The 13581-nt window shown below is 50.4% G+C and overlaps 5 protein-coding genes across 5 annotated transcripts; 3 read left to right on the forward strand and 2 right to left on the reverse strand.

Annotated features, from left to right (window-relative positions):
- Window positions 1-7: 7 nt before the first annotated feature.
- On the forward strand, window positions 8-1384 carry PFICI_09741 (uncharacterized protein; the record flags this gene model as incomplete). The annotated part of the gene is made up of 2 exons (XM_007838322.1): window positions 8-217; window positions 278-1384. The coding sequence occupies 2 exons, from the start codon at window positions 8-10 to the stop codon at window positions 1382-1384; spliced, it is 1317 nt and encodes a 438-aa protein (XP_007836513.1).
- Window positions 1385-2401: 1017 nt separating this feature from the next.
- PFICI_09742 (uncharacterized protein) lies at window positions 2402-4857 on the reverse strand (the record flags this gene model as incomplete). Its single annotated transcript, XM_007838323.1, has 8 exons — window positions 2402-2865; window positions 2919-3096; window positions 3159-3334; window positions 3385-3655; window positions 3739-4280; window positions 4334-4474; window positions 4524-4666; window positions 4724-4857. 8 exons carry the CDS (start codon window positions 4855-4857, stop codon window positions 2402-2404), a joined length of 2049 nt encoding a protein of 682 aa, XP_007836514.1.
- A 2768-nt stretch (window positions 4858-7625) lies between these two features.
- PFICI_09743 (uncharacterized protein) lies at window positions 7626-8711 on the forward strand (the record flags this gene model as incomplete). Its single annotated transcript, XM_007838324.1, has 3 exons — window positions 7626-7838; window positions 7913-8069; window positions 8128-8711. The coding sequence occupies 3 exons, from the start codon at window positions 7626-7628 to the stop codon at window positions 8709-8711; spliced, it is 954 nt and encodes a 317-aa protein (XP_007836515.1).
- A 404-nt stretch (window positions 8712-9115) lies between these two features.
- On the forward strand, window positions 9116-9970 carry PFICI_09744 (uncharacterized protein; the record flags this gene model as incomplete). The annotated part of the gene is made up of 3 exons (XM_007838325.1): window positions 9116-9174; window positions 9244-9418; window positions 9515-9970. 3 exons carry the CDS (start codon window positions 9116-9118, stop codon window positions 9968-9970), a joined length of 690 nt encoding a protein of 229 aa, XP_007836516.1.
- A 293-nt stretch (window positions 9971-10263) lies between these two features.
- On the reverse strand, window positions 10264-12749 carry PFICI_09745 (uncharacterized protein; the record flags this gene model as incomplete). Its single annotated transcript, XM_007838326.1, has 3 exons — window positions 10264-11186; window positions 11353-11719; window positions 11778-12749. 3 exons carry the CDS (start codon window positions 12747-12749, stop codon window positions 10264-10266), a joined length of 2262 nt encoding a protein of 753 aa, XP_007836517.1.
- Between the last annotated feature and the right edge of the window lie 832 nt (window positions 12750-13581).

Here is a 13581-nt window from a genome sequence, read left to right on the forward strand (position 1 = left end):
TTTAATCATGGTGATCTCAAAGCAAGACAGTATCATCATTGTAGGCGCCGGGGCTTTCGGTCTATCGACCGCTCTGCACCTGTCCCAAGCTGGCTATTCCAATATTACCGTGTTCGAGCAAGATGACGAGGTCCCGTCTGCCTACTCGGCCGCAAATGACCTCAACAAGATCATGCGCGCCGAGTATGAAGACCCATGGTATACGGAATTGACTATGGTCAGCAAAAGTCTCATATGATCTCATTTAAATTTTCTATAATGCTAAACTCCGTCATAGGAAGCCGCCGAGGCTTGGAAAGCACCACTTTTTGCCCCTCATTTTCACCGAGTCGGATTTCTGCATTGTGTTTCTGGAAAGGCCCCGGCAAGAGCCGTCGACACGCTCAATAGATTCCGCGCGGCAGCGGAGCGTCATCCCATTTTAGCAAAACATGTTGTGTCGCTTGACTCAAAGGCAGACATACAAGAAGCATCTTGGCAGCTGAACGGATCCTTGCCGGGCTGGAATGGTTATCTGAACAAGTTTGATGGCTACACGCATTCTGGAAATGCTCTGAGATCGGTCCACAGAGCCACTCGAGACCAAGGTGTCAGGTTCTTCCTGGGAAAAGTCTCTGGAGCCGTAGAAAGCATTGTATACGAGCAGACACCCAAGGGCCGCAAGAGCAAAGGCATCCGAACCAAGGATGGCAAGTTTCACGCTGCCTCGCTCGTCATTGTGGCCGCCGGTGCCCTGGCCGCCAAGTTGGTGCCCGAGGCCGGTCAGAGGGTCGACGCCAAGTGCTGGTCCGTCGCCCATGTCCGTCTAACTGACGAGGAGACGTCGGCGCTCCGTGGCATTCCCGTCGTGTACGCCCGTGACCTGGGTTTCTACTTTGAGCCCGATCCCAAGACCAACTTGTTGAAGCTGTGCCCGATGGGTGGTGGCTACATCAACACTGATAAGACCACCGGCGTATCCCTGCCCCCGGGAGCCCCGGGAGCCAGCACCGGCTTCCTCCCCGCCGAGGACGAGGCCAAGATCCGGGAACTGCTCCGCCAGACCATCCCGGCATTGGCAGACCGCCCACTTGTCAAGAAGTCGCTCTGCTGGTTCGCCGATACCGCAGACTCCGACTTTATTATTGACTACGCGCCGGACTCGTCATCGTCAGTGGTTCTGCTGTCTGGAGACTCGGGCCATGGATTCAAAATGTTTCCCATATTTGGAAAATGGGTTGCGGAGCTTTTAGCGTCCTCCAAGGGCCAGACCAACGCGCGTTGGAAGATCAAGGATCCCAAGCCCAAGGCTGGTGAGGATTGGGGCAGTGGTGTTAGCTGGCGAATTGGCAATACTACAGAGTATCGCGATATCAAGCGATCGACGGAAGTGGCGAAGCTATAATCATAGTCCCTTTGTGAAATGAGAATGCATCAATCTTTTACAAAAACACTTTGCACTTTCGCTGGTACCGGTTTCTTTCGAAAATTTCGGTTCTGCGCTACAGTAAGGCCGCCCCTCTTTTTGTCCCATATTTCGAGCTTTCACGATTGGTTAACCAGTAGGCTGTTGATTGGAGGATGAGCCCCCGTATGCTTAGCTAATCAATCAGGAGCTTTTGCAGTAATTAGTGGGGGCTTTGGGGTGCTCCTCATAGTAGCGCAGAACCGAAATTTTCGAAAGAAACCGGTATTTGGTGATTCAAAAAAAAAAAAAAAAAAAAAGGCATCGTAACGTGCGAACACTGTCAAGAACGTGTTCCCATTTCATTCCTGCTAGAAACCATGAATCAAGCTTTTCTATGGACATTTTCACTGCAATTTTAACCTGCGCGAAGGGCATGGGCAGAGAGCATTGCAGGTTGTGTCTGCCAAGCCGCCTAGTCTTTTTCACTGCAATTTTGGCCCTTTCGAATAGCCTGTCAGACACACCCTGCAAAGCTCGCTGCCCAGGGCCTTTGCGTGGGTTAAATTTGCAGCGAAGGGGACCAGTGGGAAGAATTCGATCCGCAGAGCCTCAGCTAACACTGTAGGCTACACTCTATTGATGCTGACTTGCTCGCTATCCATAGGTTTTCCGTAGGTTAAATTTGCAGTGAAGGGGATCAGTCGGAAGAATTCGATCCGCAGAGCCTCAGCTAACACTGTAGGCTACGCTTTATTGATGCTGACATGCTCGCTATCCATAGGTTTTCCGTAGGTTAAGATTGCAGTGTAGTGGTGGTATCGATCAGCAGAATGTGATCCGCAGAGCCTCGATCCACATTGCAGGTCCAGCTGTAATGATGCTGGCTTCACTGCAAATTGAGCCTCCGCCAGAGGCTTCAATAAATGTTCGCATCAAGTCCTTGATTACTAACAGCATTGCATACGGCTGTTCCAAGGAGATCAGGCAACAGAATGTAACAATGCTTCGTTCATTTCACCATATACTGTTTTCAGCTATAGCTCGTTCCATCCATTCCACGTCCTCGTCCTGGATGGAATTCGCAATCGCCATGATCTGGTCTGCCGTCAAGTCTTCGCCACTACCAGATTCCATCATGCTCAAGGCCTGCGACTGCAGGGAGCTCTGATCAAAAGCCATGTTCTCTGTATGCGATGCTTCCGGCATCTGTACATCCGCCACTGCTACCGAGGCCGACGAACACGGAGCGTGGAGGCCGACGGCGAGGATCTGCTCCATGTTTTGGTCGAGCTGCTGCACCTCGGACCTCCGCCATGTGGCAATCAGGTTCCCGGCGCTGATTATCGTGTCGAGGAGGGTGAGTGATCGGTGCGTCCAGGAAGCGTGGTCTTTGAGGCGCTGGTCATCGACCACGGGCGCAATGGCGAGAATTACTGACGACACGTACAAGGCGTCGAGATCCATTGGAAGAAATGTTTCTGCAGAAAATGAGTGACTGGTTTCAGCTCGGATAGGACCTGACAAGAATTACCCAGAAGACCCTGCGCCTGCAGGCTCTCTAGTATGATGATGGTTTGCTGAGCAGACTCCATACACATCTGCACTATCGAGTTCAGACGGTGGCGTGTGGGTTCTTTCGAGTTTACTGCCCCTTCAAGACACATTTTGAGGCAGCAGAATATCAGTGGGCGCGTTGCTAATACGATGCACTATAGATTGATGTTAATATCACGGTGTCAGAATGCATGTGATACAGGTATTATAGTCATACCTGATGATACAGCAGGTGCAGCGAAGCTGACATTCTCGGTACCCCATAGCCAGGATTATCCAGTTTCAATGGCACAACCTGTCCAAGTTCAATGGCTAGGCTGGCCAAGCTCTCCAGCAATGCCTTTGTGCTAACCAGGAATTTGCGATTCAGCCGCCCGTCGGCACCATAGATACCTGCGTTCGAGTCAGTAAAGTCCATCAATAATGATTTCTTTGAGCCATACTGCTTATCCCAGCGATGACGCCGGCCAATTTGATGTGCATTTCCAGCGTGGTCGTTCGCTGGCTGGCTTCTGGATATACAGGCATTTGGCACTGGATGTCAGCGTCTTGTATACATTGCGGTAAGCCCATGAGACTAGTCATCTGCCGGTCAAGTAGATATATGGTCCACCAAATCTTGCGGCACCGCTGAACGTATTCCTCGCCTAATTGCGCGACTGGCATCTCCGTGTGCATACCGTAGCCCATGGCTGTGCGCATGGCCTGACTGATCTGTTACGGTCACTGTTAGCCTGCTCCGATAGTTGACCAGCGTACGAGTTCGGGGAAACTAGGGTGAGTAGAGGGGTATTCACATAGATATATGCAGCTTGCCTATGGTCAAAGCATTGGAGATAAAGTGCGATGCAACATAGAATTTCTGTAGCGGCAATGGGTTGCTGGCAAAGAATATAGGTGGGTGGGAGAATCTCCATTGCTCTTTGGAAGAACTCGGAGCCAGACGGCCGTGTCCCCGTGACTTTTTGCAGTATGAACATTTTCCCAAAAGCCAAAATCAAGAGAAAGTGGATATACCATAAATCGGATTTCTTTTCTTTTTGATTTGGGTTGGAGTAGAATCGTTGAAGGTTGCGATGGAACTCTTCGTCATCGAATAAATGGAAGAGTTGCCCACAATGAAATTTGACGGCATTGATGAGGTATATGGCATAGTCTGGACTCGGTATGGCTGGTAAGTCGGCGTTGTCCGTGATGGAGTCCCCTCGCCAGCCAAAGCCATAGGCAGATCCATCAAAAAGGATAGCTTCTGCTGGCAAAGGAGTCTTGTGCAGATACTCATGTGTTATTTGAAGTAGTCGCCCTGAGAATGACCAGTTTGACGAAGTTCCTAGATAGACTGCCATTCAGAGTTCAGCTTGTGACAAGTAATATTATGTGACGAATACCTACAAGGCTTTCCGTTTAAGGTTGACATGAACGTAGAGGGGGAATCTGCAAGAGGATTTGTAAGATCCGAAGACCTATCCTCTCGCCCATCTGATCTTGAAGCTGAGTCGAGATCATTATTCCGAGTGACGTCCGCATCGCGGCCTATTATCACTGTCAGCCGAGCAGTAAATGGATTGTCCGAATGTCATACCCTCCTCTAGTAACGTGTCATCCTCATGCCCAGAGATGGACGGCGTGGCTATATTACTCCTGGCATTGTCACCCGTCCGTGGCGGGTGTTCCGGAGATGATGGACTGCGTGTAGCTACCTTTCGCTGTAGATCCAAAAGATACCTTCAATGATGATATCAGCACCACTTCGTGAGTTTGATGTGTCGAATAAAGACTCACGCTCTTGTTACAACCACCTTGTCGTCCTTATCGTCAAAATTGCATGCCACCTTGCGCTTCCTACAACCCTCACATGGTTGCAACCCAGAGCATTTGATCTTTTGCTTTCGACACCGCGCGCAGCTGTATCTCATGTTACTATTGAGCTTATTCCTAAGGTACATACCTGGCACGTGAAGTTTTCTGGGGACTCAACTTACGCGTTGGAAGACCGTTTCGAAACCCTCTTTGGTGGACTGTTGTGTGTTGTCATCCTCTCCATTCCCTACTAGCGCGAGTATTGTATTGCCCCCAAGAGCCGCCCTGCGTCTTCTTCGGTAATCTGCTATATTAAAGTTGTCGCAGCAGTAGCAGCAGCAGCTCATCACATTGAAGATTCGCGATCCGCTTGCTGCTGGATGGAGCCAGTCGATGTTATCAATGGGCAGTTGGGTTGGTTTCGCCCCGCCCCAAAAGTGTCGCCTTGACTTATCTCCACCTAATTTAGGGCGATGTTATCTGTGCTTCTTCTCAAGACGTCGTCTTATCAGATATGTGCTGCTAACTTGACTCATTGTCCTTTAAATAATGGCCTAACAAACGCCCCCAGCCCCTGCAAATATAGCGGCTTTCTTGGCCTGTCCCCCGCCCACGGCAGCGCTACCCCGCAAGTTCGAGGCGAGCAGTAGCAATAAGTCATCAATGGTCATAAGACCAATTAGAATCGATCGATGTGGTGTAGATTAGCACTCTCCATGGACAAGTCTTTGGAGCCTCTTACGTACATTGAATATACCACGACAGCAGCTTTGCATTAGTGTAAAGGTGATGCTGGGGAAGTTCAGAGGCCCCTGTAATAACGCCTGTATGTTTGGGTAATATTAGCGATGACGACCATCTATACTGCCGACATACGCTTGGAACATGAAGGCCAAGTCTCAGAGGGGACATGTGCATCCATGTCTGTCTGTCTTCTTTAGAACTGTTACCATGCAGACTACGTTTGTATTGTGAGTTATTGATCATGTTGCCACAATGCCAATACAACACAAGTGAACCACCTGGACAGTGGCGGGATTTGAGACTGGAGACAGGCGTCAATCAGCCTCGATGCACGTGAAGAGACATGGAGTGTTCCTCAATTGAATGTCGTTGGATGGAATTTGCTGTGATAATCCACATGCATTGAGCGACTGTTTATTGCAGCTTTATGAGGGTTCATCATGATACCGAATACCCGAATAAATCCCTAGAATCTAGGGCGCTTTATGCCGGCCAAATTGACCACAGCACCGACGCTGAGGGGTGCTGCTGCTTGCTCAAACTAATGCGTTCCCGGAAAGCTGCTCTCACCACTTTGAGCACTTTATCGCATGACCACATTGGCATCTCAACCTTCTGATGGAAACCACTGACGATGGTGGACAATATCGTCGCACCGACGGAGATTATTTCGTCTACGGAGAGCACATTACTAGGGGGCTTGTATACGAAGATGGGAGATGCACGCCTCATAAGGCTATTAGCGGGCTAACATGGACAGCTGTGTGAACAACCGCTGCTGTCACTCCCTGTAGGGGTGGTGCATCGGTTCACTACCGAAATGGTCATCAGCAGGGTTTGTCTTTGTCAAAGAACCCAGCCTGGGTACATACTGCCAACTATGTTTGAAATTACCAAAAAGAACCGAGATTTACCTATTAAGGGAAATCTCGATAAACTATAAGATATATCATTGGTCGTAGTAAGCTCTTGTATCTAACATTCCATCCATTTATTCCATTTATATCGCTAATGCCCTCGCAATTTTCCTATTATGGCGCTGGCAGATCTTGGCACGCGCCAATTCTCTTCTGATGAAACTTTGCATTCGGAAGATGCCTCTCTATGTTCACTTGTTCTCGTGCTGATACCAGATGACGTACGATATAGTCTCAAGAGTGCAGGTGTATGGATAATGATCATAAGATTTGTGACGGAATCACACCCGGGGCATCCTATGAGGCGGATAACACCAAATCAAAGCTCAAAGTGCTTGACCACGAGCCACGCTACTGTTCAGCTCAAGAAATAGAATATCTCTGCGCTGGCCAACCTGTGACGAAGCCTTCATGTTTGTTGAGTTGCCTGCCTCAGTACATGAGGGTAATACAAGCCAAAATCTCGATATCACGCACCAGGACGGTTTTTGCAACCAAGTCAACGGTTCGCCGGCTCTTCAACCGCCGCTGCGCTGCGACATCGCTCACCTATCGCCCCACCATAAACTTTCCAATCCGCTGAGATTTGGACGGGGACGGCATATGCCAAGAACTATGAACTGTCTTTCTCCGTTTTCGCCTTGGTAGTGATGCAAACACGGCCGATGATAGGGAAATAAGACTCGGGATATTGTTCCGGAGTATAGACATGTTTTGCTATCTCCTGTGGCACTTGTTCCCACCCGTTGGGTTCGGGGAGAGGGAGTGCTCGGAAGTAGGCCGAAGCTTGAACGCACTAAAGTCCACTGAAACTACGGCGCCTTCGGCTGGTGATCCGCGACTGAGGAGCAATGTCTGAATTATGGTGTGCAGGATTCATCATTCACAATCTCACGAAGCTTTGATATGGCCAAATCGTGACTCATGCGACATTTACTGTCATAGAACTTTTTTGAAGATAGAAAATGTGGCTACGGTAAATCTCCGAGCCCGGGCATCGAGTATATTGTATATAGACGACTGGGCAAGAGACTTGCTCCCATCCAGCGGGATGGAATAGACATCATAATAGATATTCAAATTCACTCACCTGTGATCGCTTCTGGCTAGTCCCTCAGTGGCAGTTCTTCAAGATTGACGACAACTGTGTACCTGATACGCCCCGGCCGTTACTACCTCTGCCGTAATATCTTGTTATCATTCTCCAGAGTACAAGACAAACCATGGCTTCAGCACAAGTCGGATGGATTGGGCTTGGCTCCATGGGCATTGGCATGTCCAAGAACCTGCAGAACAAACTCTCAGCCATCGGTGCGCCACCTCTAGTGTATACCAACAGGACGCTTTCCCGGGGCGAACCCCTGAAGGCATTGGGAGCGGTGCCAGCGGAGACTGTCACTGAAGTTGCGCAAAAGTCGAGCATTATCTTTTCTTGCGTAAGTTCGATTTCGCTGAACAAGCTCAAGAGTCGCAACTGTATTGATTGGATGCTGATATGTTGCGCTATCAGGTCAGCAATGATGCCGTGCTCAAGGAAGTCGCGCAAGAGATCATTGCTTCTGGTGATATAAGTGGCAAAGTATTTGCAGACTGCTCGACAGTCCACCCAGACACATCAGTCGAGGTATCGAAATTGATTTCGGAGGCTGGTGGTCAATTCGTCTCAGGTAAGCACTTGACTATCAGTCGATGAACTCAAGGACGGAATGCTCATCACATCTCAAGCCCCTGTTTTCGGAGCCTCCCCCGTGGCAGAGGCGGGCAAGCTTGTCTTCAGCGTGGCTGGCCCCGCCAAAGCCATCGATGCCATCTCGCCCTACCTGAAAGACGTCATGGGCCGATCGGTAATCAACATGGGCGAGGACGTTGCCAAGTCGGCCCTGCTCAAGATTGCGGGCAACATTTGCGTGGTGTCGTTCATGGAGGTCATTTCCGAGACCCAAGTGTTTGCCGAAAAGACGGGCCTGGGCACCGACGTGGCCGGGCAGATGCTGGGCGAGATCTTTGGGCCCGTCATTGACAGCTACTCGAAGCGGCTGACGACGGGCGCCTACGCCCCCGCGCCCGGCGGCAAGGCCGGCTTCGACGTGGCCCTGTCCATCAAGGACGCCCGGCACGCGCTCAACTGCGCAAAGAGCGCCGGGGCCCAGCTCGAGGTCAGTGAGGTCGCCCTCAAGAATATGGAAACAGCGCAGAAGCTCCAGCCCGGCAAGCCGCTTGATAGCAGTTCCATGTACGGTACAATCAGAGTGGCTTCCGGACTTGACTTTTACACCGATCTTTGCAAGGCTCGCGATGCTGCCAAATAGAGAAGGGAAGTAGAGAGAGACGAGACAAAAGTGATGAGAGTGTATAATCAAGCAAGAAAAAGAAGGGGTCCATATGAATAGACTTAGATACCATGAATAGAGAGGAGAAGCGATGTTCTTGATCATATTTGTCTCATGGTACCCCGGTATCCTCCGGTTGAGCGGGGCCGCACCAGCGGCAGCCACGGCAATAGCGTTTTCGGCATGTGAACAGCTGCAGTACATGGTCACATCTTGAATGCTACATGTGTTACCATTGATGAGATTTTCCAATGATACTCAATTTGACCACCAAGGGTGCAATATCAGTGCTGAATTTAAAAGTTGCTCAGCATTGCTTACAGAAATTCTCAAGCATACGTCATTTCTCCGCCCAGTGTCCTAAACTTAGCCGCTCAGCAATCATGTCTACTGCACAGTCTGACCTCGACCCGATCGTCGAGGCATTAAAGGAGTTCACAACGTAAATAATCTTACTTATTCATCTTTTCTGTGTAAGCGTTGAGTTTCAATCAGACTAAGTAAATCACAGGTGCGATATTTCCGATGCGCTGATCAAGCTCAAATACCGCAACGGCGGCTTCCTGTCGGGTCTGACCATGTGGTCGCCGCAGCGGCAGGACGGCGACACCAAGATCGTCGGTCCTGCCTACACGGTCAAGTACGCTCTGCTGAGCGATCCGGCACCCAAAGCCTCTGGCCATTATGTGCGTCCTTTACCCCTCGTTCCGCTTTCAAGCAACCAAGGAAATGTCACTCTTCATCAGGGCTGACACGGGAGTACTTTTTTCAACCATGAACAGATTGATGCCGTACCTCGAAACTCGGTCATTTTTGTCTCCACCCCTCCCATCCCCAACGCCGTGTACGGCGGCCTCATGTCGACGCGGGCCGCGCACCTCGGGGCTGCGGGCACCGTTGTCGACGGGCGCTTCCGCGACGTGGCCGAGCACCGGGCCCTCGACTATCCCGTCTTTGCGCGGGAGACGGGCACGGCGCCGCCCGCCGAGCTGGTCAAGGTGGTCGGCGTCGACGTGCCCGTCGAGCTGCAGGCGCCCGGGAATGCGCAGCCGGGCATGCTGATTCGGCCTGGTGATTATCTCATGGGTGATTTGAATGGCGTCGTGGTGCTCCCGCGCGAGTTGGCGACCGAGGCCCTCGAGTTGATGCGCAAGGGTGTCGCGGCGGATGAGAAGATGGCCGAGGCAATCAAGAATGGTATGAGCTTTGTCGAGGCCAGCAAGAAGTTCAGGGGATAGTTGCTCTTGATTTATCAGAAAACCGGCTTTGAGAAAGTGATTGCACCTATCAATCAGACGCGAAGGGGATGGGCAAATGCCAATAAAGATCACTCTTAGCAGGACAGGTGATCCAGATTTATATAATCTGGGCCTCTGCAGAGGCTTCTACGGGATAGTATTATCCTGAAATTTGTTCTTCGATATGTGAAATATGTCCTATTTTTGATTCGACACTGCAAGTCGTCTTCCGTTTACAAGGTCAGATGCCTACCCAAAACGCCGTTTCTGAATGTTTCTCTTAGCCAAATGATTTAAAGCATAATCAATGAGTCGTCATCGTCATCGTAATCGTCAAAGTCTTCCTCATCGTCCTCGTCATCAGAGAGCGACAGGACCTCCTCATGGTCCACCTCGACAAAGCTAGTGTTCGTAGTCGAGCCAGAGGCGGCCACCCTGAGCGACACTCCACCTCCAATGATTGTCGCGTCCGAGTCAGCGGTAGACGAGGCAACGGTCTGGCCAGTGCGATAGCCAGGTCCGGGTTCAATCGGGCCCATGTCGGTATCTGGAACCGCCATGTCGGTAAAGGCCGCCCCGGTGCCATCATCCAGACCACCGGCCCACAATGGTAGAAATCCAAACTCGTCCTCGGTCATTCCCAGCGCCAGGTGCTGGGACCGGCGTAGGGGCGTCTCGAGCTCTTCCGGTAGTGGGCACCATCTCTGTTTCATCTCGGCTGAGGCGATGATGAGCTGATTATGGATTTCGTGAAGCGAGACTTTGGGTCCCTCCGGGTCAAATTCAAACAAAGATGGGAACAATTTGGCTGTGTGCGGTCGCTCCAGTGCCCAGAAAAAGTCCTGATAAATGCCGGCCAAGGTCCTTGGTACTGGGTGGGATGGGTCAGGGATATACATGGTTTTGAAACCCTCCCACTTGAACAAAGAATTTTGAAACCGAGACCAGAAGACTTGCATGAGTAGGAATTGTTCGTCGCTGAATGTGCTGATGATGTTGTTGAACTGCTGGGCAGAGGTTCCCTGGGTCAGATATGCAAGTCGATCACTGTTGATCGCTTCGACTTGGGTAGGATATGGCATGGCAGCCAAGGCCGCCTGAACAGTATTGGCGATGTATTGATTCATTGCATTAAGGATTTGGTCAATCTGGGCCACGTATTTCTGTGCCTCCATGAGATCCCAATCGATCCTAATTTCTTTCAATTCGGACTGCACTGTAAAGCAACAGAGTTAGCTAAACTGCCAAGTCATGTCGAAATAGATACCCGGTATACATATTCACGCTCAACACTTGATGAGGTGACTCTGGGAATGAAGAAAAAGATTCTAATGATATCACAGACATCGGATAAGTATAAAAGTAGGACTTTGAACACTTACTTGTGTCGCGAATACTCACGAGATGCCTCCAGGCCGGAATTTGTAGCCATTCGTAAGCGTTTGCAGATCCGTCAGACACAAGATTGCGGACAGCTTCCATGGTTCTGCTCCGCGCAGCGATTGTAGCGTGCTGAACAACCTCACTAATGTCATCTGCCAAACTGGTTCGGGGACGACCAAAGACGGTGACGGGGTTTACTTTGGTGGCGTCAGGTTCCAGAACTCTCTCGACGACAATGATGCGCAGTGGTGTCCGCACCATGTCACTCAGTTGAAGTTTCCAAGCTATGTCAATAGCGATCTCGGGATGAACGTCGATGAAGCTACTGTTATTGTGTTGCTCCAACCAAGCGCGCACATGTGAGCTCTGGCATAAATGTTAGTTTCATCGCAGTTAGACGGCAGGGGAAGTCTCATATACTTACCACTAGAGAAGTAACGTCAAAGTACTTGGCAAGTCCCACGATGGTGTAGACGCGTGGTGCAGAGTTCAACACCAGATCGTGACCAGCAAGGCACAACAGCAATCGAATGATGTTGGCTCTGTGGCGAATCTCGCAGTAGTCGCGAATTTCTCGTTCATAGCAATGGGCGCAGTCTGTAAGGCTCAATGTCACCTTGAACTTGAAGTCGTCATCTGATCCCGGTTGAGATGCTGGGATGTGACCTTCGGTCTTGATGCAATTGTCGGGCATGCTGTCATGATATGCGCAAACATCATCGTGGCCCGAGACGAGAGAGGTGGGAACTCCGAGTCGCTCCTTGGACATCCACCAGTCGCGAGCACCGGTGGGAACCGAAAGGTCGGCCAGCAGGGCAGCGGCCTCATCTCCTTCTTGCGATGGAGTGAGGTCTAGGATGAATTTTATACCCGATGGCAGATCATTCAGCTTGAGGCGGCGGCGGTATCTGGACTGTTGCCTTTCGGAGAGAGCCTTTTCAAAGAATGCCGACCGAGTATCAAGAAGGATGGCCGATTCCACGCGAAATTCTTTTCGCCCGTACCAGGGAAGGCCATTGCAAGCCTTTGCATTGAATTGCGGAAAATCGACGACGACGAGTGTATCGCCGTCCTTGCCGTAAAGATGGGGCCAAGTCACGCGGGACACGTCCAGTTCCTCACGCTCATCACGCTGCTCTTGTATACTCTTGCGCTTGTTCCATCGCGGCATCGGTACAAGAGGTTCCACAAGCTCTCCATTGTCCTCATCATCGGTGTCGTCAGAGGAATCTCTGGAGAGATCTTGGAAAGGATCAAAGGCTTCTGCTTGGCCTGCTTGGTCTGCCTGATCCGTCTGCTCGCTCTGGCCTGCCTGCACTTGGGAATCTTCATTCTCTTCATCCATTTCCATCTCCTCACGCATCCTGTTTGACCAGCTCACAAGTATATCAGCCATTGGTGATATACGCTAATTAGATATTGCAAAGAGGTTTATTATGTAGTACAGGGAAAAGTAAAGACTGTCCAAAGGCTCGATAGTAGAAGATCGTGAGTTGTGGTAACAAAGTCAAAGATGGGTGAATATGTATGGTGATGGGGAATGTATTTATAAGGGAGTAGTAAATAATAAGAAGGTGACAGCAAAGAAACTGCGTTGGAACTTGTGTGTCAAGATAGTTCAAAGGGTGAAACGGGCCTCTTCCGAAGATTTTGCTGCGAAGAAATAACACTAGGTCAAGATGCACTGCTGCTCAGATCTTCAAAGTACAGAGCCTGACGCTAGCAGGTGGAGGATAATGGTGGAGGATGTGATATAGTCGTTGCTGGTAAGGAGGAGGGCGCCGCGACGTCGCCGTGTACTGATTCGACCTTTTCCAGAACAAAACAAGACGTATATGAATGTGAGAGGTTCTTCTCAAGATTGAGATTTGGAAACGTTGAAGTTTCCCTGGAGCCTTGTGGGCTTCAGCGAGGCTGTGAGGTCACTTGGCACTGGACCCTTTGCAAGGCAGATAGGCAGCAGTCGCGGGGGCGCAGAACCCACCCACATAGGTAAGCGGCCAGACAACGTGTCTCCTGGGCCTCAAACAATGTAGGACTTGTCGTACCTGATGCCAACGATGAGAATAAGATCAAAGGCTAGTGCGAAACAAGATTGTGACTGCAATGAAAGGATTTATCTGGTTGCGGTCTTTGATCCAGGGCGATCGTTGTGTGAGTCAAATGATTCCTAGCACCTAATACGGGTAGATTTTTGATGTTGATCAATGGACGTGACACAGCCTCGA

This window comes from Pestalotiopsis fici (assembly GCF_000516985.1).
Source record: "Pestalotiopsis fici W106-1 unplaced genomic scaffold PFICI_Scf_7, whole genome shotgun sequence".
NCBI lineage: Eukaryota > Fungi > Ascomycota > Sordariomycetes > Amphisphaeriales > Sporocadaceae > Pestalotiopsis > Pestalotiopsis fici.